At 42.0% G+C, this 26,161-nt stretch overlaps 2 protein-coding genes across 4 annotated transcripts in view; both read left to right on the top strand.

The window, feature by feature from the left end:
• The window catches only part of LOC138627502 (serine/threonine-protein kinase BRSK2-like), a 25,843-nt gene extending 13,375 nt beyond the window's left edge, over nucleotides 1–12,468 (top strand). For 2 of the 3 annotated variants that reach the window (XM_069709879.1, XM_069709881.1), the window contains 10 exons: nucleotides 1,375–1,472; nucleotides 1,651–1,801; nucleotides 1,918–1,978; nucleotides 2,998–3,610; nucleotides 3,919–3,967; nucleotides 4,416–4,539; nucleotides 4,623–4,724; nucleotides 5,443–5,551; nucleotides 7,843–7,932; nucleotides 8,028–12,468. In XM_069709879.1, the coding sequence (XP_069565980.1) occupies nucleotides 1,375–1,472; nucleotides 1,651–1,801; nucleotides 1,918–1,978; nucleotides 2,998–3,610; nucleotides 3,919–3,967; nucleotides 4,416–4,539; nucleotides 4,623–4,724; nucleotides 5,443–5,551; nucleotides 7,843–7,932; nucleotides 8,028–8,251 (1,621 nt within the window). In that variant the 3' untranslated portion in view covers nucleotides 8,252–12,468. The remainder of the gene's footprint in view (nucleotides 1–1,374; nucleotides 1,473–1,650; nucleotides 1,802–1,917; nucleotides 1,979–2,997; nucleotides 3,611–3,918; nucleotides 3,968–4,415; nucleotides 4,540–4,622; nucleotides 4,725–5,442; nucleotides 5,552–7,842; nucleotides 7,933–8,027) is intronic. The other variant, XM_069709880.1, reaches the window with a different exon arrangement.
• A 1,467-nt stretch (nucleotides 12,469–13,935) lies between these two features.
• The window catches only part of cpt1a2b (carnitine palmitoyltransferase 1A2b), a 44,452-nt gene continuing 32,226 nt past the window's right edge, over nucleotides 13,936–26,161 (top strand). Inside the window, exons 1-6 of the mRNA XM_069709924.1 lie at nucleotides 13,936–14,038; nucleotides 18,759–18,901; nucleotides 22,086–22,225; nucleotides 24,808–24,985; nucleotides 25,136–25,237; nucleotides 25,385–25,522. Of these exons, the coding sequence (XP_069566025.1) occupies nucleotides 18,761–18,901; nucleotides 22,086–22,225; nucleotides 24,808–24,985; nucleotides 25,136–25,237; nucleotides 25,385–25,522 (699 nt within the window). The 5' untranslated portion in view covers nucleotides 13,936–14,038; nucleotides 18,759–18,760. The remainder of the gene's footprint in view (nucleotides 14,039–18,758; nucleotides 18,902–22,085; nucleotides 22,226–24,807; nucleotides 24,986–25,135; nucleotides 25,238–25,384; nucleotides 25,523–26,161) is intronic.

Here is a 26,161-nt window from a genome sequence, read left to right on the forward strand (position 1 = left end):
CTGTGAGTTCCCTTGTCGGCCAAACTGATGTGGATTTATCAACACTGCAGTCCAACAATCAGAAAGCGTTCAGATCACAGCTGCACTCATCAGTGTTTTTTTATTTACTGTGAATCAAATGACTTCATGTGAAAAACCAAACGACCCCGAATTATTACCCAACTCTGCAGTCTTTAGAGCATTTTCATGTATTTCAGCTTTTAGTTTTGGTTGAACTGTTTTGACTGTTTTAACTGCTTTCCTCAACCCTTTAGGCAGCTATTCACATCTCAGCAAAATAGGCTTTAATGAACCAATTTTAAATCGACATGTTCGACCCCACAGAGCAAAAAGTTAGCAACTAGCACAGAGGAGCATTTATCAGCTAAACAGTCTGATGTTTCCCATCAGAAACCAAAAACAGTCAAAAGGAGTGAATGTTGGACTTCAATTTGTCAGGTGGCTAAAAATCATGATTCCAGAAAATGCTCAGATTACTTTGTGTCTGCTGGAGGTGGAAATTAGCAACTGTGTGCTGTTTACTAATTGATCAATGTTGAAGGTGACATCATATCTGTATTCCAGATGTTGTATTTGTGTTCCAGATGTTGTACTTGTGTACTGACACTCATCAGTGTGTTCACACCGTCAGTACAGAACCATCAGAACACTACAAGTTCCAGGATGAATCACTCAGAACGCTTCAAAACAAGAAGTGTGAAACTCTCGACACTTTCCACCCTAAACGGTCGCCATCTTGGCTCCGTAGAGGAAGGGGCGGGGCCACCGACGTAAAGGATTTTCAAATTAAAAGCGTGTGAGGAAGCTGCAGCTGTTCCTGAACACAAAGAGTTTCTTCTCCACTGCTGCTGCTGGACAGAAGAATCAGCGTGTTTATTGAGTGTTAAACAGAGGACACAAAAACACGTTGATTTCTGAGTAAAATAATTAAAGCTGCAGATATTTTGGAGGCTGATGTGTTCACATGATGAGGTCATTTCCTGTAAGTGCAGAGCAGCAGAGTGTGGTTTGAAACAACACTACACAGTAGGAGTCAGTGTTGCGTTCACAGTCTGTTTCGTCCGAGTGGTCCAATAATCTACTGCAGCAGATTTAAATTGTTCTACAGTTTACATGGACCATTATTATCATGAACAATAGATAATTTGCTCATTTAATTTGAAACTCAAATGTGGAATATATATTTTATGAAAAGATTACACCCAGAAGTTCATTTAAGAAAAAAAATGTGATTATTTTCCACACAGACCTCCACAATGATGCCAGACATATTTGCGAGGCATTTGTAATTTCTCCAACTTTTCCTGTGTTGACCTGTTCTGTCTTCTGTCTTTCTGACCTTGTGTTTCTGTGTTACTGCTCTTCTCTCTGCAGGGAGAACCAGGAGAAGATGATCTACTACCTTCTGTTGGACAGGAAGGAGCGGTACCCCAGCTGTGAGGACGAGGATCTGCCTCCCAGAAATGACGCTGGTGAGAAGAGTCTCTATTTAACCTTTGAATGATCTAAACAAGGACAAAAAGATAAATTATGACAGCAAATGTTTGTTTTACTTTGAACCGTTCTTTGATTCATTCACTGAAATTATTACCAAAAAATATCCAAAAGTCAGGAGTCTTTTAGTTTTCATGAATATTTTTCTCCTTAAAGACCCACCCAGGAAACGAGTGGACTCCCCGATGCTGACACGTCACGGCCGCTGTCGTCCAGAGAGGAAGAGCCTGGAGGTCCTCAGTGTCACGGACCAGGGGTCTCCCACCCCACCTCGCAGGGCCCTGGACACCAACGCACACAGCCAGAGGTGTGAACTGGTTGAAGCTGTGGGCAGCAGCAACATGAACCTTTGCATGTTGATCCTGAAAGTGTCTTTCATCTGAATGACTCATGTTTTCTGTTGCTCTTTGCTCACTTTAAAAGGTCTCGTTCAGTCAGCGGAGCGTCCACAGGTCTGTCGTCCAGCCCGCTCAGCAGTCCCCGGGTAAGAACGTCTCTCCGTTCGCTCCTTAAAGAGTTAAAGCTGCACATTGAAAGCTCCTCTGGGTGACTTTGCCTCCGTCTTCTGTCACATACAGAAGTAACTGTATTTTTGAATGTTATTTCTTTGCTGTTCTGAACTTTACATCATGAATGATTACAGTCACTGAAGTGTGCGATTTTGCACATTCATTGGTAAGAGGACAAGTCAAACCTCATCTTACAAGTACTTTTGCTTTTGTTTTTTACAATTTAATACGGCAAAACATGATAGTATATTATACCAGTAGGCAAGTAAAGCGTAGGCTGTGTTCGCCACTTTCTCTACATTAACTCCACAGAAGCCTGTAATTATTCCTGCTTCTGTTTTTAACCAGTTTGAGGTACACTTTGACATTTTAACAAAGGTTGAGTAACAAGATGCTGTTGATATCAACTAGCGTAATATCATATAATAATAAATAATATATTACTTTGCGTAGCTGTAAATAGGTTCAACGGCTGCATTAACTCCTTTTCCAGTAATGTGTGATATAAAAAACTGCAGTCACCTGTTTCCCTGCAGGATTGTGCACATTTGACTGATTTCAGTCTCTTCCATGTGAACACAGAGTCTACTTTATATATTACAGTAAAATATACGTGTTATCAGCAGCGTCACTATATAGATATCAGTTTTGGGGATTGGAAACACAAAAACAAATTTCCTGTGTTGTGACGTTTTTCTCCAATAACGCTCGCTGTCGTTGCAGTCATTCCTCTCCATCATATTGTCACGTTCTCGGTCACACACGTTCTCATTTCATTGAAACATCATGCAGAAGTCGGTGCACATGTCCTGACATGAACAAAGGGACGACAAGACACATAATTATACAACTCCATCTTCTGTTTGGTGCCTCTAACCGAGTGTTGTTGACGAATCCTGTCCGTGAGTCATATTTCATCATCATTGCTTCCTCTCTCATCTTTCCATCCCTCTTTCCCTCCTTTTCTCTCCATCTTTCTCTGTCTGCTCATCAGAGCCCGGTCTTCACTTTCAGCCAATCAGAGGTCACTTCCACCTCCGCTTCCTCCTCCAAAGACCCCAAACCAGGAAGTGCCACCACCCCTCGGCCTCCCCGCCCACCGCCTGACCCAAAAACCCAGACCTTGCCCTCAAAGGGCCCCGCTGACCGGCCCCACCTCCACTCCATGAAGTCCCTTCCTCTCCAGACACCCCGCTCCCCCTCCCCGTCCCCCTCCCCGCTCCTCTCCCCCATCCCACGCTTCTTCAACTTCCCCTCACCGTCTGTCTTCAAGTCCAAGAACGTCCACTCGTCCTCTAACTCCTCTGCCACCCCTCCTCCTGTGTCGCAGGTCACGCCGCAGGGCTCACCGCTGCCCACCCCGCTGGGCACGCCCGTGCACCAAATCCAACACCCTTCCTCCACAACCCCTCCCTCCTCCTCCTCCTCGTCTTCTTCTTCCAGAGCGGACGGAGCCGGTGGGGCCTCGCTGTCGCTGACCCCGCCCTCCAGCCCGGGTGGCAGTGGCGGTCTGGCCGCCTCGAGCTCCGCCCACTGGAGAACGAGGCTGAACTCATTCAAAAACAACCTGCTGGGCTCTCCGCGCTTCCATCGGCGCAAACTGCAAGGTGAGTGCAGACTGAGACACAAACTCGGTCAAGGTTACATCCTGAAATCCGTCCTGCAGCGGAGGGATGAAATGGTTCTCCGTCAGTGTGAACTTCTGTCCACACTTTGAACAATCTGAGTCCTCCGACTGTGCTTTTTAATCCACGATAGAAACCAGCTCGTGTCACTTCCTGTAGGCGTTTCCGTAACGTGTCATTCTGATCAGCTGTAATTAGAGCAATTAAATTAGAGCCTGTCATCCAGATTCACTGCCTTTTTTTTTTTTTTTTCCTCTCTCCCTGTCTGTTTTGCTGTTGTTGGTTTTTAGTCCCTACATCAGAGGACATGTCCAGTTTGACTCCAGAGTCCAGTCCAGAGTGAGTATCCAGGTGTCTCATTAAGGGTTACCTTTAATTTGTCTGTGAACTGCTGTTGTACACTTGAGACATTTGATGTTGTTGGACTTTTTTTAAACTATTAATGGCAATATGGTTTCATGAGCTACAACCAAACCTCACATTGTTTGACACAACTTTTGGTTTACCTGATAAGACTGAGCTGTGAATTCCTCTTTTGACAAGAATTCACAGTATAAAATGGGCAGTTATACCATTTTATTGCTTCTGTCCTGTTTGTGTTGGTGGTCTAATTTTGTTGCAGCTGTGCAGCATTTAAGTAATTCATGTCTATTTTTAGTCAATCCATTGTGACATATTCTACTGTTAGTGCTCATAGACTCACAATCATTTTGTGTAATTATTAATTTGAATCTATGAAATGTGTGACTGAAACTGATCTGTCACATGTGCAATCGTGTACTTACAGACTTGCGAAGAGGTCGTGGTTCGGTAACTTCATCAGCCTGGAGAAAGAGGAGCAGATCTTTGTGTTGATCCGAGACAAGCCGCTCAGCTCCATCAAGGCTGACATCGTCCACGCCTTCCTCTCCGTGAGTACGATCGAGCCCAGAAAAGGCCCGTTTAAGACCCGATCCTCCTCACAGAGCACCGTCCTCCTGTCTTTCCTCTGCAGATCCCGACCCTCAGCCACAGTGTGGTTTCTCAGAACAGTTTCCGTGCAGAGTACAAGTCCTCCGGCGGCCCGTCCGTCTTCCAGAAGCCCGTCAAGTTCCAGGTACGATTTCCTTTTCTTACTTCTGATAGAAGTTTTTTTATCAAATTCTAGTCAGCATCTTCTCTGAGTTTTTCATTCATTGTAAGCATCATGTAAATGTAGTTTCAGTAAAGTTGCTTTTGCTGAATGTCTCTGGGTTATTTTTTTGTCTTTGTCTAGCACAAATTTAAATTTGAAGCTGCAGGGAACCCAAAAATGTATCAAGAACTCATAAATCTTTTGTGATAATCATTAAAATATAATTTTTAAACAGGTTGGGGTTGTAATAAATATTGTTACACCATTTATACAAAAAAAATATAGTGCAAGAAGTAAAAATATACTTTGATGTATTTGTATGAAAAGAAATTTGGTTTTGTGCCTTATTTAATGAAAATCAATGAATGCCTGAAAATCCCTGGAAAAAAATGTATAATTCAAAGTATGAGATAGTGATGAAATCCCCGCATCAGCACTTTCAGCTGTTTATTTTTTTCAGCATGTCTTTACATGATGCTGTATATAGATCAGGTTATGTTACAATCAGTAAAACATGGCCAGTATATCCATAGATGAATAGATAAACCTGTAACCATGGTAATGAGCTTCATTCTTGAGGCTGCCGTGTGTAGACTATGAACATTTGTAACAACAAACAGGAAGTCGTGCCAACACGGTATTTTAAAAATAGGCTGTAACGACGCGGAGGCTTTTCATTGGTCCTTTTTTCTGCCTGCAGGTGGACATCGGTTTCTCTGAGGGAGAGAGGGAGAGAGAGAGGGAACGGGCGGAGCGAGAAGGAAGAAGAGAGATGGGCATCTACAGTGTGACCTTCACTTTGATAGCAGGTAGGAGACAGAGACAGAGAGACAGCCTGAGCTGGAGACACTTTCAGAAGCCAGATATCATCAAACAGAAGTACATGAATGTGATGTGGGAGGTTTTTGTGTTGTTTTTACATTTTAGGCTAAAACCTGGTTAAACAAGGCACATTTAGCACATGTGCGGTCTGTGGGTACGACATCTTTTATGGCCCGTATGTATATGTGGCGTGTATTAGTTCTATTGTAGACCGGTGACCCTCTCCAGGTGCCTGTCTCCGGCCCATGATGAGCAACGACAGGCTCAGGCCTCCAGCAACTTTGCACAGTAGAAAATGGATGAACTGGAATTGCTTTCAACAACCAGGATTTCCATCTCTAAGCACTAAAAAAAAATCTAACTGCATTTTCTTGCACGAACGATCACACTCAGTGCTTAAAACATTGGTAAATGCATTCCTGGAGACTGTTTCACAATAAAAGCCCAACATTTGAGCCCTTTAAGGTGAATTATTGGGTTTTTATGAACAGAAACTTAATAAAGCTCTGATACAATATTAGGAGAGTGAACAGTAAACACTGAGGCTGATATTAATAAAATGAAATCATCCTGGATTATTTGCTTACATTGTTTTGAGTCAGTCCCTCGTGATGAATTTGACTCCACCACTAACAATTATAACTACAATCAAGAGAGATAATTATTGAATGTAAATACATGAGATGATTAGAAATACTATGAAAAAAAATTGGCTTTGACATCATGAAAAAATTATATTATAATTTGACGGCATCTGTGGAGGCCCAAAGGAGGGGGGGATGGAAAGTTATGCTGATGCAGCAGATCTATCAGGCAATGAAAACACATCTGAGGTGGAACATCTGAATGATGACAGTTTATTATTTGTGGCACTTTTTTTGGTCGACAAATAAGTCAGTATGTGAGAACTGAAGAAGTCTCTTGGATGAGAGATGAATCGTCTTCAAGCATCTTGATTTCACCTCAACCATGACCTGGTTCACTAACTGGGTACAGACCAAACGCAGACAATATTTCATCTTTAGCAGCTGTTCAATTCCTTTCCAGACACGTCACATGTTCAACTCCCCGGGACCAGACATTATCTCATATTGTTCCAGCTATAACATTTAAAAAATATATGTTCTCTATAGAGACTTAAATAGTCCCCCACCATCTTCCTTTGAAGATTTGTCAAATTTAAAGCTGGGTATTATATTATAGTATATAGTATAGTATAGTATTATAGTAGCTATAATTAATAGTTTCATTTTAATCATGCACTATATCCTTGCTTGTATGTGGAGGATGTCACTCATCACTCCTTATAGTATTTTCCAACATCTCTCTGGAGTGCTGTACCGTCTTTTAGCTCATTGTTTTGGTTTTTCAGGCCAGAACTTTACTGTAGTGTTTCACTCTCACCGCTCTGATAGCAGACAGATGTGCAAACTGTCAACTGTTTTATTCATCAACTTGAAGCATGATAATACTGCATGTTAGTGCTGCGATTAAAGCTCGTTCTACTGCCCCCAAGTGGTCAAAAAAAGGTTGCAGGTTTAAAAAAAATTCTTAAATATATGGAAACCTGAAGTTAACCGTGTGAATCCTGGACTTCAGATTAATTTTCATCTCAGTTTTAGTATGATTTTATAGTTTAGGGATTCTTGGTGAAATGCTTGACTTCTTAAAGGAGCATAAAACTCACATTTCCAGGTCTGTATTTCTTTGTCTTTGCATGATTTATCTTGACCTCTTGACCTTCCACTGGCTCTTTGTGCAGCGCCTCTGTCTCTGTTTTAGTCCGAGTCTCTTTAAGGCCTCCCTCTGCTCTGATTGGTCAGCTTCCTCAAGCTGCTCCCTGACAGACTCTCACTTGTTCGGTGGCTTTGAAAGTAAACAATAGAAGTTGAATTTCACATTTTTGGTCTTTTTCTCTACTCAAAATGTGAACTTCTTCCACACATCTGTACATGTTGAAGCCCAAATCCAAAATATGCTACTGGAAAACATCAAATACATGAAAACAGATGTCTGTTTGTGGACATGCGTGAACGACCTGACATCAGTTTAACGAGGAAGTAAATGCAGGAATGCAGACGAGGCATTCAGACCGTTGTGAAGACGGGGAGCATTTTTACATGCATTCAAATCAGGTTTTGGGACTTTGAGCAGGGCCTGACATCCACCTCGATGCCATAAACGACAGAAACTCACAACAAGTGTCATATATCTCCTCTAAAACGTGAGTTTCAGAGGGAACGCAAATGAGTGACGAGTCGATCCTCTCTCCTCTCAGGTCCCAGTCGCAGATTCAAAAGAGTCGTGGAAACCATTCAAGCTCAGCTCCTGAGCACTCATGATCAGCCTTCTGTGCAGGCACTGGCTGGTGAGTCGCACACACCGACACTCACACCTTCACCTGGTCCTAGTTTCACTGTTTGTCTCACTTCCTTTTCCCTGATTTTACATCTTGTCCCTCAGATGAGAAGAACGGTCAGCTTTCCCGCCAGCCCAGCACTCCTTCCCGCCAGAACTCCCGGCGCTCCGAGAGTGGATCGGATCAGCAGCGGGGCGAGAGGGAACCGGCGGCGGACGGCGGGAGTAGCAGCGGGAGCAGCAGCGGGACCGTTTTACAAAGGCACGGGTCGGGGAAGGACAAGACCAGACTCCTGTCTTCGTCCAACGGGACGCAGTCTCACCCCTGAGAAGAATGTTGTGGAGGAGAAGCGAGGCCTTCTTCTCTTCCTCTCCTCAGTCCTCCCCTCAGTTTTTTCCTCCCCTGTTTCCTTACTTCCTGCCTTGCTTCATACTTATAGTCCCAAGCAATGGGCGGGAAGACGGGGAAGTTTTTCCTTTCTCGGGATGTGATGGAGAATTTCTCCCGAAATGGCTGATTTGAGCAGAAATGTATATTTGTGGAGACGGGATGAGCTGATGAGCTTCACCCTGGGAGGAGGAGTCTAAGAAAAGGATGTCCATGAAGCCCCACCGCACTGTACAAATACAGGGAAAACTCACCTAGTTCATTCACTCCAACCAATCAAGAAGCACATGACGTTCCCAGCGACCAATCACACGCATCACATAGAAAACCTCCCGTCAGCTCGGCGGCCGGGACGGAGCTCATCGAGGCGTTCTCATTTATTATTTCCTGAATCAGCAAGTCTCCTCGTCGTCACCTGATGAGTCACATGACAGGAAGCCCGCTCTCCTCTTTTCTCCTCACTTTCCAATTGAAGACGTGTGTTTTCTCCACTTTGTTCAAGTGTATTTTATATACGAATGATTAGCAAAGCTGCTGCTGAGAGTCTGAGAGCAGAGGGAAACCCACGGAGGGAAACCGGAGAATGGATGTGATGTGGGCGATGTGATGTGGCCCTACAAGGTGAATATTACAACAACACGGACATAACTTTTCCTTGAGTGTATGAGAAGCCCCACGATTAATTTCTGAATTACACTGATAAAGCTATGATACCATATTGCCTTTAACGGAGGAGAAAAAGTGGATAGCTAGTTAGAGTTAGCCCCATTTTAAGGACACTAGTCACACCACAGGTAGAAACCCGCACAGGTGAAAAATGGCCGCTGGAAGAGAGGGAGGTGAAGAGAAGAGAGACGAAACCGACGATGGTTCGTAGCAGGTGTCCGTTCAGGAGCATAAAAAAAAACAAGAAGCTAAATGAAAGTTTAGATTAAGAGTTCTTCGATACAATATTCACACGCCATATACACAATGACTCGTTGCTCACTGCTCTACTTACTGGCTGTGAAGTTAGAACTTCCAAGAAAGATGCGACAAAATCCCTGTTCAGTACTTTTGTTTTTGGTCCTTTTAACACATTATCAGACATAAAGTTCTTGTTTTAAAACCTCTTGGAGGGAGTGGTTGCTTCATTAACGTGCAAGCTCAGCTGATGAAATGATCCCAGCTACAAACATGGACAACACATCACCTCCTCCTCCCTCCTCCTCCTTCGGTGGTGACGTCGTTTGCAGCCAAAGCGTGCACATCTTTTACAATATAGTGATGTGAGGAAGGAATCGCCTCAGGGTTAGTACAGAGAGGAGGGAGGACTCTTTCAATCTGGTTATGGGCGTGTGAATATTGTAAAAGGATGGCTTGAAAAAAAAAGATCAGAATTTTCACAAAGGAAATGAGGTCATGTTAATATAAGAGAAAGGTGGCTCAAACAGGACGAGCATGTTTCAGTGTTTTAGGGAGCGAAGGCCTTCCTTTGTTCCACGTAGTTACAGAGTAGACGGGGGGGTGCCGGGTGGCTCGGCCTCTCGAGCGAGAGACGGGCCGAGGTGAAAAAATAATGTACTTTTCACAGCAGGCAAAACCAGAAAGCTGCAACGAAAGACAAAAAAAGGAGTCGGTGTGTCTTGCCATGAAGACGCTGCACACAAACGGCCGGGGAAGGAAAAATGAAGCCACAGTTACAGAATGAAATGTGCTTTTTATGGGTTTTTTAACTGTCTTTTCTTTCTTTTCTTTTTTTTTACTCTTTTCCAGCCTTTGTGTTGTTGTTGTTGTTGTTGTTTTTTTTATGTTTTCATGTTTACCACCAGTGGAACAGAGGGTGGCACCAACCATGTGAATGTCAAAAAACTTTTTAGAAAATATTGCAAGAGTGTAGATATTTTTGTTCCATATATTTATTGAAGATTGCATTTATTTATCTATTTATTTATCTATTAATCCACCATGTATTTGTTGATAATGGGATTTTTTTTTTAATGGGGTGGAAAAGCAGGAGATGAGTTTAAAGACGGGGAAATGTTACACAATGTCTGATGCTGCAGAGCTGAAACAGCTTTCCCCGAGGAAAAACTGAAAAGTGACTCTTTCTCCTTTTTTCTTTAACGTTCTGAAAACTGATGCTGCAAAACGACCTTCCAGCTTTATGTTGTGTTTGGATTTTGTTTCGTTTATCATCATGTTTGTTACCTTTTATGATGCTCGACCAAACTTTCAGCCGCAGTGAGACATCCGCTTGGTGTGGAAGACTTTAACCAGCAGTCATTCTCTCTTTCAGGCGTTCCTTCTGTTCTTTCTGGTTTTATTGACACCTTCGGTAAAACACGTCAGGAAGGTTACTTCAAAGACGTCTGCGTTCGTGTGTGTGTGTGTGTGTGTGTGTGTGTGTGTGTGTGTGTGTGTGTGTGTGTGTGTGTGTGTGTGTGTGTGTGTGTGTGTGTGTGTGTGTGTGTGTGTGTGTGTGTGTGTGTGTGTGTGTGTGTGAACCAAACACACACACACTGGCCTTTCAAATTAAGGACATGTTTGATCCGGCCAGCTGTGTGTCTCTGTAGATGGTAATCTTATTATTATTTATTTATTAAGTACAGACTGAAATAAGTTGACAGCTCACCTGGCAGGCGGATTTAGTCCGAGTTCATTTCCTCCTGATGGTTGGCTGCACTTTGTGTTTCCAGCTAGCAAGGAAATATTAAGAACATAGTGAACGTTTGTGGTGTCAGCAGATCTTTGAGAGCATGTTAATGTGCTGAAGATGAGATTCAGCTCAAAGCGCTGCTGAATATTGGACCAGCTAACCGAGCTGAGTCATTCGCTCCCTCCAATGAAACACTCCCAACCAACTTTAAATCCACTCATCACTCAACTGAACGAGGCTGGAAATGCTCTTATCGGCCAGTTTCTGTATTTTATTATTTCTTGTGGTCGCATATTGTGCTTCAACAACCCAGAGTTTGTTTATACAAAGGATTGAAATGCAAATGCAAGCAGGAACTTTTCAGAAGTGCATCGTAGTGAAAAGAGGTTTTTGGACAGATTGTAAAGTTTTGGGAACAGCTGGGTCGACGTATTCAAAAAGGAGTTTCAGTCTGTGCTGAGTTTTAAATTGAGATTTCCTGTATGAATGTGTGTATGTTTATTTGTTTTGTTTGTTTGTTTGTTTTACTTTGGCTTTCTTTTCCCGTCCCGTGGACACCTGTAGGAGAGTCCAGCAGTGAGTTGCACACATTTGAAAGGTCAGAGGTCACAGAGGTTTGAAATTACACATGCAAAAGAGTGTTAGATCTTTTTTTTTTAAACGGGAGGTCAAATTCACCTCACGTCCACTTTTAGAAAGACAAAAAAAAGACGGAAGATCTCTGAGAGACGGAGACGAGAGGAAAGACAGAAAGGAATCAAAAGGCTTCTCCAGATTTTGCTCGAACCACTGAAACCCATTCAGAGACACAACAGGACGCTCAGCTCTCCTATTGAAGACATCTCACCCCTCCCTCCCTCATTCCTCCTCCACCCCATCCTCATCCACTTTACATTTTCTACACCCCCCCCCGTCCCCACCACCACCACCACCACCACCACTCCTCTTTGTTCTCCATGCCCATCCTCGTCCTAAAGCACATATCTCACCCCTTATATAATCACTCCCTTGTACACATTTTATACTCTGTATACGTCGGCAGAGCTTGTGTCCATGTCTGTCCGTCTCATTGTATTCCTCCATACGTATGTAGCGCTCACTATGTTTTATCAAGACTGTAGTCACCATACGACTCTTCCTCTCATCATCACTGCTCCTTCTTCTGCAGTTAGAATCGTACACCTATAATCTCCCGTCGACTGCCCCCCTCCCCCTCACCATCCTGTGAGGACGCCCCCCACCCCACCCATCATCCAGTGACCCTCCACTCCACACAGTAGAAAAAATACTTCTTTTTTTTTTCGCTCTGGAGAAATTCGTTACGTCTGAACATGGTGAAGGGGGGAGGAGGAGGTGAGTAGGGGAGGGTGGGTCGAGGAAACAGCTCACTCCATTAATGACGATGATGACGACGGCTACGACGAAGAGAAATGTCTGTAGTAGAATTACAAAAGAGGAAAAGTGCACTATTATGACAATGATTATTATTGCCTGTGAGAAATACTGACCAATAAACAACATTGGAAATATATGAGGGGTGTTTGTGTTCTGTTTCATGGCACGTTCATAAAAAATGCTCCGTAACTATCCTTACCTAGCAAAAAGGTTATTATAGATATCCTGACTCATTCATTCATTTCAAGTTAATTTGGTGAACTTTGGTGCCTAAATGTCAAAAAACAAACATGGTTTTTGTAATTTCTTTCTAAAAACAATTTACAGCGCCAACAGCAACTTGAGTGATGCACAAGTACACCTTTTATGATCACATGCAGGTCATATTTTTGACATAGCCGTCAAAATAAATAAATACAAGTACAATGATGAATACATCTGTTGCCATAGTAACAGCTCTTGGGGGTCAGGTTGAGTGCAGAGCAGCAATTTCTGAGACAGCAGCTCTGCAAGAGAAAATGATCTGATTCATGAATTCATGAATCAGATCCTTTAAAAGCAGAACCAGAGCATGAGGATGATGAAGAGCGTTCAGACAAGATGAGCTCTGAAGGGCACAACAGGTCAACGCATTCCCCTGAAAACCTCGACCTTCAGCTGTTAGAGAGAGAAAAACAAAGAGATGCTGCAGAGCAACAGCAGCTGGAGGTTTCCTTCACCGCTCAGCCACAACAAAGGGAAGTGATGAAATAACCGTGACTGTTATTAGAGATCTCTGTGCTGACTAATGTGGGTTTGGTAGGTGTCAGACACACAACTGGAGAACATACTGTAAAATAATAAATCATATAGTTAAATGCAGAAGATGTTATGGATTAATTAAATGAATGGTAACTTTTAAAAGCTTTCGTTAGCTGATAAGTTGAAGCTGAAATGCTGACTGTGAAGCCTTTGAAAAAAAAATACAGTAAAATAAAAGCAGATCTTTGTGTCAGTTACTTGTTTGCTTTTCTTAAACTCAGTCCTGTACATAAAAGTCAAAAGTACAGAAAAGGAGTGTCAGAAGTGGGCAGGTTTCCACTACTGACGTCATCCGTAGTTTCCTACAAAGATGATGATAGATTAAAGAGCTGTCACTCTGACACGAATAAAGTATCTATAAAAACTATAAAACTATTAAAAAAATATATAGTTTTTAAATTATGTCAGCAAAAGTAAAGAAAAGGCTTCGAGACATCATCTAAACTATCCCACTGTACAGGAGAATTACATATACTGCCTCTCTGGGCTATTTAATGTCAAATAAATCACTCTAATTTTAATACATTTTAAATGACACTAATGTGCCACTTAGTGTGTCTTTTGTGTTCTGTTACATAAATAGTTCCCATTACTGCAGATTAAAATTATACAGTTGGTTTTGCACATACATGCATGCTCACTGTTTTTATGTACAACGTTTTAAGGCTTACAGTTGATGGTTTTATAGCCACAGCGTGCGGTTTATGTGTCGGGTCCCCTATGTATCCAACCGAGTGTGCAGTGCTGTAAATAACCTATCTGTGTCTCGGCGCTGCTCGTGGAAGCGTTCAGTGACAGCAGTGCGCTCCGTGGCTCGCTGGAGAAGGAAGCGGCGCAAACAAAGCTTCCTGTACCCCGATTCTCACTGACGAAGATCCTCCACAGACACTTCAGGTAGGTTTTATTATGTATTTCATGAGCTTTCAGTCACCTGCTCCCTCAGTTCTCCTCCGTGTGATTTCCTCCGGTGCGTCGCCTCCCCGTCTTCTCGGTGCCGGGCTCGGCTGGAAGATGGTGCCGGGCTCGGCTGGAAGATGGTGCCGGGCTCGGCTGGGAGATGGTGCCGGGCTCGGCTGGGAGATGGTGCCGGGCTCGGCTGGGAGATGGTGCCGGGCATGAATGGGCCACTGTGAGGTGAACGGCGGAGATCCTGCAGGGTGGGCTCGGTGGGCGTTTCCAAACACGCTGCAGTTCACAGAACTGGTGTGATTCTGGGTGCGCTTCATTTCTGGTTTGTGTTGGTGTCGGATGCATCCACCCACGCAGGGACGCGGCGGTGTGATGGAGAGCAGCATGGCTTCCGGTGCGTGCTCGGCCACATTCAAACTTTCAAACAGGTCGTAACGAGGCCGAACCTCGCTGCAAATTCTGTTTACTGGCGTTTTTGTGAATTGATTGTTTGGCGGAGGGAAGTTTGAAAGGGAAATGGTTTAAACGAACAGCTGGTCTGTCTGTTGGACCTTTACACACCATGATGTCTAAAGTCACATTTAAACACACAAACCTGATGAACATTTCCAGAACATGGAAGCTGATTAACTGGAGGTGTGAAAAAGCTCATTTGGAGGGAAAATATGAAGTTCGCCAGATATTTAAAATACTTTCAGTCAGCTGCAAACACTCCTGAGTTTTGAAGGTTTAACCCCATTTAAACAACATCCTCCATACTTTAACTAATGTACTAATGTATTGTACACAATGTGGGGGTGCGTGCACGCGCCTCTCCTCCCGCCGCCCTCGTGCCCGCGCGCCTCTCCTGTCTTTCTGCTCCTGCAGGTAGAACCAGTCTGTCAACACCATCCTGAGCATCTGGCCTGAAGTTTTATTAGGGCCGAGCACCGAGTGGTTGTTCAAGAGATTATTATTCATGAAAGTTGGTACAAGCCTCACTCCCAGCGTAACATGATGTATTGTAGGGGTTTTGTGAATGGGTGTGGCAAGGTGGCTCGCTAGCGCCCCCTAAAGAGAGAAATCTGTTAATATAATGTGTTTTCGTTGATCGGTGTGCCTGTGACCTGGTGGCCGTTTTGGGGGTCTCGCCATGAAAATACAAATTGCTGTAACTTTTATGTACATGGACTGACCTTCTCCAACCATTACATCTCTGATAAAAGTCGCACCCTGAAGACATCTGTACGGTAATATTCGGTTTTGGTCATTGTGCCCCCTGCTGGAAACAGGAAATGACGTTTTGTTATGCTTTCACGTGCTTCGTGGAACTGGTTGATCACATCGACATCAAATAAGGTCAGATCAGAATAGCCGTAAGACATTGAGGATGATATATTGAGAGGCCTGTGCTTTTTTTTGTGAAAGGGCGTTGCCATGGCGATGCGGCAAAGTTTGATGTTTCGTCGTGACACAGGAAGTTGATGTTTAAGGTCCAGGGATGCTCCTAACCTCACGAAACTTTGCACATGCATCAGGCACCAACTTTCATGAGGTTTTGAAGATGTTAAAGCCGCCAAAAAAAAGCTAATTTATTTTTGAGAAGAATAAGGAACCAGAATGAAATTGACCTGGTAATTTTAGCCACCAGTGATGCTTGACGCTCGCATTTATTACAGAGCAACTTCATTTTTATTTTTTATTGCTGCTTATTATTACAGTAATCCGTGTCCAGCATGAGTTCAAAATACACAACTATTGGTATTTCTCCACAGTTAGGAGCTGAAAGTTTTATCAGTTCCTTTTTAAGTGATGTCTGACTACTGTTGGGGACTGTTTATCTCATCAGACCCAGAAATCAGCATCTCCTTGGAGACAAAATATGTGCTGTGTGCATAATTAACTGGCAAACACAACAACAACAACAACAACAACAGGATTTGGAGTAGGTCCAGTATGTGTTGCTCATGTAATACCGTTACGAGTTACAGCTCAACATCGAATATTTCCCCAAATATACACCTGAGAAGACTTGAAACCGACAGAAGGTTGTTCAACACCTTCCAGCTGCTCTTAAGTATTTTTGGAAATGTAAAATATCATCGTTCTGCTCATTTTGTGCAACCTAAACCAATATTCGAAGATGTGATGCTTCTTTCCAGTATTTTATTACTTGTTAAAATGTTGTGCGTGTTGTTATTTCCAAACCTGTGTATCTATGTTTAAAAACCGTTCACATGAATCCTGTGTGTCTGTGGTTGAAGGCTCGGTTGAAGCCGCTGCACTGAGACAGTTCACTTGTCCACACTTTCCTCCCACAGTCACACACACACTGTAGGAAGTGAGAAATATGCAGCAATCAGTCGGCTGACTGAACAGAGAGAAGGGGAAGAGATGACAAGGGTTTACACACACACACACACACACACACACACACACACACACACACACACACACACACACACACACACACACATTGGCACACGACCTCAAAAAGATTAGATGTTGACTCACTCGTGTGGCTATAACTATATAGTTGTCATGTTCATCTGTCACACACACACACACACACACACACACACACACACACACACACACACACACACACACACACACACACACACACACACACACACACACACACACACACACACACAGTCACACACACACACACAGACACACACACACACAGACACACACACACACACACACACACAGTCACACACACACACACACACACAGTCACACACAGTCACACACACACACACAGTCACAGTCACACACACACAGTCACACACGCACACAGTCACACACGCACACACACACACACACACACACACACACACACACACACACACACACACGCACGCACACAGTCACACACACACACACACACACACACACACACACACACACACACACACACACACACACACACACACACACACACACACACACACACAGTTTCTGACTGTCCAAAGCTTTGGAGGAAGTGGGCGGAGCCTTTCAGAACCATCAGAACGGACCGAACACCGTCCCTGCTGCCAGAAAGGTCGTCCCACTGAGCAAGCATCAATTTCAGCTTGAATGAATGAATTATTTTTACCTGTTTCATTTCCCCGTCCGTGTCCTGCTGCTTTCAGGACACATTCATCCACTTAATATTGATTTGTTAATGGCACTAGAAATTATAGTTATTTACTCCTGAAGTACAAGAAAAATGTGATGTCATAATGAATAACTTTACTTTGCCTTATTGATCCTTCAGGTTTGGCATCTTAATTTTACACTTTGACCAATATGATGTTGTAAAATGCTTTTTACATGGAGTTTAAAAAGATTTTAAAAAGTCTGACAGCTTTAGAGAACCGACGGCGACTGTGATATAAAATACAAAAGATAAATGTCCTGTAAAATAAGGGCTTTAAATGCTTTTTAAATTTAAAATTTCCATGATAACACCATCATAAATCAGGAGTTTTTTCTTGATAAAGTGAGTTATGGCTGATAATATTTGTGATTTTAAGATTTTTCTGTTGACTTTTAAGACTCTTCACAGCCTCTCTCCCTCCTGACCTGATTGTTCCCTACAAACCTGCGTTAGTCTGAGATCCTCAGACAAAAACCTTTTTTAGAGAAACATCTTAAAACTAAAGGTGACAAAGTATTTTCAGTCAGAGCCCCAAAGTTATGGAAGGAGCTGCCGGAGGAAATCAGGTCTGCAGAGTCCGACATCTTTTAAATCTCTTCTTAAAAACACGTTTTCATCGGAGAGGCTTTCCTGATTTCAGTTGATTTTAGTGATCAACTCTTATTTTTTTTATATCCTGTTTTTATGGTTGTTTTAAAGGATCATTGTGTTGTTAAAGGTTTGTTAGAATTTACTTGGTTTTGTTTTAATGGCTTGTTTTATGTGAAGCACTTTGTAACTGGAGTTTAAAAAAGTGCAACACAAATAAAGGTGGTTGTTGTTGTTATTATTATTATTATGATTATTATATGACACAACAATGTGCAGCTTTTAACCAGAACAGAGGGTGACACCCTGGTTTTACTTTTGCATCTTGTTAACAGTTAGTCTGCCGCTGACAGGTAAACATCGAGCTGTGACTGGTAACAGGAAGTCTTCCTCTCAGTGTGATGCCAGAGGTTGTAGCTAATAAGGTATTTAATAATTCATAATGTCAGAGAGACACTGGCGGTTGCTCAACGACTGACTGCAACGGCCGGCCGGCAGGAGTACAAATACTGAGCTAACATGTAGAAAAACAAACTAAATCAACCATGTAGTGAAATAGTTCATCTAGAAAGCAAAATGAAGAAACCAAAAGGATGCAAATGTAAAAAAAAAAAAAGTCGGAAATATAACGTGTTAAATGTTCAGCATGATGACATTAATAACTTTTCATTAGTCGGATCAAACCTGCTGCATAACAGACGGTTGAGTCTGACTTCACATCTCAGCTGTGAGTCGGCAGCAGAGTTGAACGTGTTTTCTCGGCGCTGCAGCAGGAGTCAGCGCGACAACAACATTCCTCTGACACATTAAATTAGTGATGTCACCCAGAGTGGCACATTGAGCCGCCCGCCGGCTCAGAAAGCTCAGCATGCCCAGCATGGCATGAAGTCATTAAATCCTGCCTACAGTCTGTCACAATACCAGTAAAGGCAATCCATACTATAACAAAACAGCCTTTAACGTCTGTGTTGAAATGTGTTTCCCCAGCGATGGCGGAGGCCCACCAGGCTGTGGCGTTCCAGTTCACCATCACGCCGGAGGGTATCGACCTGCAGCTGTCCTATCAGGCCCTGAACCAGATCTACCTGTCCGGAGTTCGATCCTGGAAGAAACGAGTCAGCCGCATGAGGGTGAGGACGACAGGAAGTTCCTCATGTTTTACAGTTCTGCTGCCGTTGTGGAGTTCATGTTTTTACACATTCTGGGAAACAGACACCACTTAGCTTTAATTTGGAAGAGAGACGGAGTTACACTTCTTTTTTATTTTTACAGCTCTATTCCGTTAAAGTTGAGAGAAGATGTTGGTTGTGCTGAGTCGTCGTTCACTCTTTTTCACATTGATCAATATTGATAATTATAAAAATACACATTTAACAACATTCAACATGTGGTGAGCAACACCCCACAGGGAGGCTTTTAATTTGAGTTCAGCTTTGGATTGAATCCTTAATTTAACAAATAATTGCTTTTAAGGGTTCATTATTTTCTAATCAATCACTTGATATCAACATGGTTTTAACATTTATGCCTCAAGGAGGCGACAGCAATGATACCTTTTATCATAGAGATAAATTAGACTCAAAATGGTATTAAATGATCTACAAAGGAAAAGTAAGATTTCCAAATGTAGACAACAGTTTTTGTGTAATTTTGGTTAAGTGTGAACAAATGTCACAAACATGTGACATTCATTTGTGTTTACAGATGGTTGAATGTGTGTGCATGCACCGCCCGACACGCACAGATCATGTTACATTTCTGTGTGGACTTTTCAGACTCTTTATGCTCTGCAGCTCCACACAGATCAGTAAACTCATGCTGCATTTGAGTGCTGGTGGAGAACTGGGACATCCGGGCTTTCAGTGAGTTCACTTGTAATTTCAGTGGAAAAGAGGTTTTATTCCAGAAGACATTAGAACACATTTACCAACTACAGTCACTATTCAGTAGCTTCTACTGTAAACTTAAATACATATTTCAAATAACCTTCTGTTGAACGGTGGTTCTGATCTTCTGCCTGTAAAAACAGCCAGTCGAGTTTTCCTTCATGAGCTGGTCCGGTTCCTTTTATAGAAGAGACTCGACATCACAGTTTGTTTGTGAGCTTGAAGTTTGGGACTGCTGCCTTTAACTTTCTGTGTACTCAGAGGGAACTTTTTCATCTGAAAAGATGTTGTGTGTCTCGTCTTCACTGGCAGGTCATCTACATATCGTGTTACAGTTATCGCTCGGCTGTTTATTCAGCTTTAAAACTGCAAACAATATTCAAATCTCAGATCTTGTAAGACCGCTCTGCTCCACTAGTTCCTTGTCTTGTGTGGACATTCAACTCTGCACACACAGTGACAGTGCAGTTGAAGATTGAACTGAATTCATTCATTTATTGAGAATTACTCATCAATTTATCGTCGTTTGTTTGTGCAATAATAATTGAGGGGGAAATGGACAGAAAATGTTGGTTCTTTTAGATATTTCAAGCACAACTTAAACCACCATAATATCTGCAAACAGAAGTTCTGAGCTGTCAAAAATGATATTATTTGAATTTACACATAATATGAATCTCAGATTATCAAACACGTGAAGATATATAACAGCATATTTCAGTTTTTATTCCACACTCACTGAAACATTAACTTCACTGACAATGTAATACTTCAATCAATTCATTAATTTTGATTTAATATGAAAGAAAGAAAACATAGAAATATTAACAATAAAAGCAAATTTCTATCATTCACATGAGAATCCAACAGCCAAAGTAAAGGCTGGAAGTCCTGTTTAAAAGAGGTCGGACAAAGTTCAACAATAAATCAGTTGCTTATCTAACGATAACTAAAAGTAAATATTTATATATATATTTGAAACAAAAATAGTAATATTTCTAATTTACTTTTTTTTTTAATGTATTATGGTCTTTAAAAAAGGTTTCATATTGACCAACTGATGCCAATATATCTGATATTAGCCAGCAAGGACAGATGTCTCTTTTTTTTTTTTTTTTCTTGCAACCTGTTGTCACCTCTGAAGGTGTGAAGCAGGAGGACGTGTGCAGGGACGGCATACCTGTCCAGGAAGGAGCAGAAGGAATTCACAGCTGTCTTTTTAAAAATGTAAAAATGTGTTATTAATTGCAACATAAAAAAAACGATAACACAAAGACAACACGTCAACAGTCAATACAGGCTGTAAATTATGATTGTGGACAGGCAAAGAAAACAAAAGTAAAATAAGAGGACAGATGAGACCAAACTGAGGTTTTGATGGAGGATGACACATTTTCCAGAGAGAATTTATTGGAAGGGTTTTTTTTTTTAAATGTCTGGTGTTGCTTGATTTCCAGTTCATGAGGATCGTTTTCTTGCCGATGTTTGTTCTGTTCAGTTTGATTGTTGATAAGTCACCTGGGAAACGGAGTGAGGGGGAGGATGGGGAGGAAGATCGAGATTGGGTGACATAATGTGGCATCTTGTTTGAATGGGTGATCTAAGATGCAGATATTCCAGGAATTCATTGTTCCTGATGCCGAACTTCTGGACCAAGTGGGGGAAAGAAACCAGCCTGTTATTATAGAAGATGTGTTTAACACGAGTTATGCCTTTTGTCGTCCGTGTGCGGAAGTTAAGTGGTTTCTTGTTCCTTAAAAAAAAACCCGGGTTGTTCCAGATGGGAGTAAAATTAGAAGATGCTCGGCTGGAGTTTGTGATATTGTGGAATTTCCAGCAGCTGTTGTTCATGTTTTGAAACAAGGATGTAGTTTGATTGATTGGCTGAGAGAAGGTAAGTCTGAGATCTGAGCTGTGTTGGGATCATCGTGGATAAACAGGTTATTTAGGGGAGTATTGTCATTTTCAAGGAGAGTGCAAGGTTCATCCAGCCGAAGAGGTCGCCATCTATTGTTTTAAGTGGTGGAGTGAACAGCTCTGGCAGCTCTGACAGCCTGGAGGGGAACTCCCAGCTGTCTAACATGTACTGACACGCATGTTTGCCCTGCTGGGACAAACGCACACTGCTAATGTGTGTGTAGTTGTTGTGTTGCTCGATAACAAGTTTCTCAACTGTGACTAATGGTCCTCGTTGTACTGATGAGTTCATGCTGACGAGTTCAAACCCAGGAATGTACTTTTCTTTTCTTTTCATTATTAGAAGAGGAACAAAGACACCAATGTGTTCAGCTTTGGGGAAATATGCATAATGTGTATTTTAACTAATTAATTAACAGTAAAGCTACTGGAGGTGAAAGGAACGAGCTGTGTAACCTGAAACGACACCCTTGACTGGTCACGATACCCGTTTCTTCTTCTGTGGTTACAGAACCGGGTGATTAAAGGAGTGTTCCCCGCCAGCCCCTCCTCCTGGCTCTTCGTCGCCATAGCAATCCTGGCCATCATGTACATGCACTCGGATCCCAGCATGGGGCTCATCGCCAAGATACAGCAACACCTGCCGCTCAGGTACACACACACACACACACACACACACACACACACACACACACACACACACACACACACACACACACACACACACACACACACACACACACAATGAGGTGTGCTACTTCAGAGGGCATTAAGCTCCATGTTAAAGGTCCGTGTGTCAGCAACAGTCAGGAGGGTTGAACTTGGACTGATTTCAACAATCATAGTAAATTCTTGGCGTGTGAAGGTGATGAGTCATCGGAGTCCTCTGTGGGTGCGGTTGCTCGTGCCTGAACTCTCCACTACTTCCTTCCCTGTGTAATTTCTACCTGCAGCTTTGGCACAACATCGTCGACTACCTTGTAGTCACACACACACACACACACACACACACACACACACACACACACACACACACACACACACACACACACACACACACACACACACACACACACACACACACACACACACACACACACACACCTGTCACATCCAAGCCTGATAATATTGATAATACCGGAGTGAGATTTCACGTTTTATGGTATGTCGCTCCTGCATATGTGAACACAGCAGATAAGCTGGAGATGGAGAGTAAACAGTAGCATGCTGGGTTTTTATTGAGCCCGGGAGCTCTGCCAGACACCAACACTATAACTCAACATGTGACTTTACATATCTAAATCCATATTTAGTTACTGAAACCAGCATCAGCGCTTCTGTTTACAGAGACCTGCAGACCTCAGGATGCTCTTTACTACAAACAACCCTGAGCGTTAATATTCACTTCTGCTATAACATTGTTTTTTATTTTGGAATACATTTTGATTATATTTGTTTTGATTTCATTGTAATGTCAATTATTTTCACTTTATTACAGTCTTAATGCACCTTTTTATTATCATATCTTCATGTTATTAGTGAAATTCTGTATAACTCATAATATCATAACAGATTTTATTAAAATCTCTTATCTTATTTTTATCACACGGATAATTATGTTTTCAAATGTCCGTCCATTCTTCGGCCCCGTTCTCGACCTCTCACTCATCTCAGGAATGTTTTTGTCACAAACATTCACTGAACTGGTTTTTGTGGCCCAGAAGGATAAAATGACGTCATTTTGCATCCAAAAGGTCAAAAGTTAAATTTCACTGTGACATCAAAATGTTTCTCTCCGCTATTCAACACCATAACTCGGGAACAAAAGGGGAGACTGTGATCATATTTCACATTCAGCTGAATACTAAATTGATGATGATAATCTTGAGTGTTAACTTACAAACTGTTGTTTTGTCGATCTTGTGTGTTGACGATGTGTGTGAGGATCCATGTTTGAGCGTTAGTCTTGTCTTCTGTCAATCAGCTTTATTGGCCAAACATGAACACAGATGAGGGTACTTTTAAAGGCTTTACTACATGTATTATATGAGTCTCAGACATGAATGGAAGGCTGTAATTCCAGTTTCCTCTGTTGTATAATGCTAAAAATATCACTTCCTCATTTAGCCAGCAGATGTTGCTGTTGTACTTTCATAACTGTTCTCTTGTTTCTCAGTCAGTTTTAACATGAGCAATCTGGAACAAGCTATTTTCATTCATTATCTATCTAAGTCACTGTGGTATCTCACATCGCTTTTACTGAGTATATTTAGTTGGTAACACTTTCTGTTAAGTCCACTTTAGTATCATTTATAAGCAATTTAAGAAAATTTAATAAATGCTAATAAAAAAAGGGTTTATAAGACAATAAAGTGTAATTGTGAGAATATATAACTGCTAATGAGTGTAACCGTAAAAAGAAGCAGGTGTATTAACTGAATGACAAAACCACACAGTGATCTAAAGCATGTTTCCTGAGGAGACATTATAATTGCTGACTAACACTGTTCATTAAGGTAGGTAGGTAGGTAGGTAGGTAGGTAGGTAGGTAGGTAGGTATATACTTTATTAATCCCCGAGGGGAAAATTTTTTCGCCACAGCAGCATACATACAGAAGCAATAATAGAAACAATAGAATAAAATAATATAATAGAAAAGCAATAAAATAAAATAGCAGTAAATAGCAGTAAAAAATATAAAATATAAAATGCACAGTATATACAGTACATTATATATATATATATATATATATATATATATATATATTATATACAACAAACCAATAAACACAGTCAACAAATATATATATGTATATATATACATACAGTAAAGTATATATCTATATATATAATATACAAGCAACCAAGAAACACAGTCAACAGTGTTATTGTACTGTGATGGATTTTGCCAGAGGTGAGTTATTGTACAGTCTTATGGCAGTGGGCAGGAATGATCTCCTGTATCTGTCAAATAAACACCTCAATATCTTTATAGCTGCATGCAGCTGCAGTATAGTGTTATAAACATGTATTAAATGTTTAGATGGTGCTTATAAATGTAAATTAGGGTCAGGTAACTCAAGTCATATGTTATCAGATCTAAATTTGTCGAAATCTTTAATTCATTCTAAATTTTTAGAAAAGTTGGTTCTCAATCAGAAACACAGGTTTTATGTTCAAATGAAACATGTTATGTTAAAATGTCTTCCCCCTGTCCTCTGTCCTCTGTCCAGTCTCCACGTGTCTCTCAGTGCCCAGGGTCAGACCATGGTGTCGGCGCTGCTCTTCAGCACTCTGCTGTGGCTCTCCCTCATCCTCGCCCTGCGCTTCTGCCTGAAGCTGCTGCTCTCGTACCACCAGTGGATGTTCGAGCAGCACGGCCGGGTCTCCAACACCACCAAAATCTGGGTGGTGAGTCGCAGCTTCCTCCTGTGGCTGCTGTGTAGAAACGGTTTTAGATTGCGTTTACTGGCAGTTTTAACATTAACATTCATGTGTCATCTGTTATATTCGAAAAGCGTCTCTGAAAATGTCCCCGACCTCTGACTGTGTTTCTCTCAGACTCTGGTGGGGTTATTTTCCAGCAGGAAGCCGCTGCTGTACAGCTATCAGACCTCTCTACCTCACCTGCCTGTTCCCGTTATCAAAGACACACTGGACAGGGTGAGCATGCACACAAACACACACACCTGCACACATTTATATACATGCTATACATACACACTCATCTACTTTAACTAATGTAATAACTTTTACACTAACCAACAGCACCGCTCACGACTGTCCTTCCTCTTCCTCTCCCTGTCTCAGTACTTGGAGTCAGTGCGCCCCCTGCTGACAGATCCAGAGTTTAAACGGATGACGGATTTGGCCAATCAGTTTGAGTCGAGCCTGGGAAACCGCCTCCAACGCTACCTGAAACTTAAAGCTCTGTGGGCCACCAACTATGTAAGTGTATTCATTCACACATACAGAAATACACTCTCACACACATCCGGTTGGACGTGTTGCGGTGACAGTGCAAAAACAACAGTGGGTGGGACGTAGCTTCGTCAGGTTTCCAATCAGATCAGTCAGATCCATCGCTGGCTCCTCCCCTCAGCTCATCCAAATATGGTCACTTCCTGCTCCAAGCTGCTCAGAACTAGCAAGATGGTGACGGACGAAATACGCACTCAAGGTTTCATGACGGCTGTTTCCAAACCAATGGGTGACCTCACTGGTGGTTGCCGCTTCATGTTAATAGGTGAATAAAAAGCAAAATATAACCATTTCCTCCTGACTTCACACACTGCAGGGCTCGTCCTCCATGTTTAATATCTATTGTTTTTCCACAAATGCAGCTTTTGCATTGTCAACCTACATTTGCCTTCTGCAGCAAACAATTTTACAAGAAAATAACCAACAATACATTTTTTTTTTTTTTTTTAAACAGGCTACTGATGATGCATCAAACATAAATGCTCAAACTCAATTAAATAGTGTGGACAACCAATGAAAATACAAATAAGGTTTTTCACACACTCCTAACTATGTGTAAACTGTTGTTATGCAATGGTAGAAAAACCACCGTGACCTTTAACTTAA

The sequence above is a fragment of the Brachyistius frenatus genome, unplaced genomic scaffold (genome assembly GCF_029030835.1).
Source record: "Brachyistius frenatus isolate BFR_SWC_R1_liver_20210118 unplaced genomic scaffold, ASM2903083v1 Contig_87, whole genome shotgun sequence".
Taxonomy (NCBI): domain Eukaryota; kingdom Metazoa; phylum Chordata; class Actinopteri; family Embiotocidae; genus Brachyistius; species Brachyistius frenatus.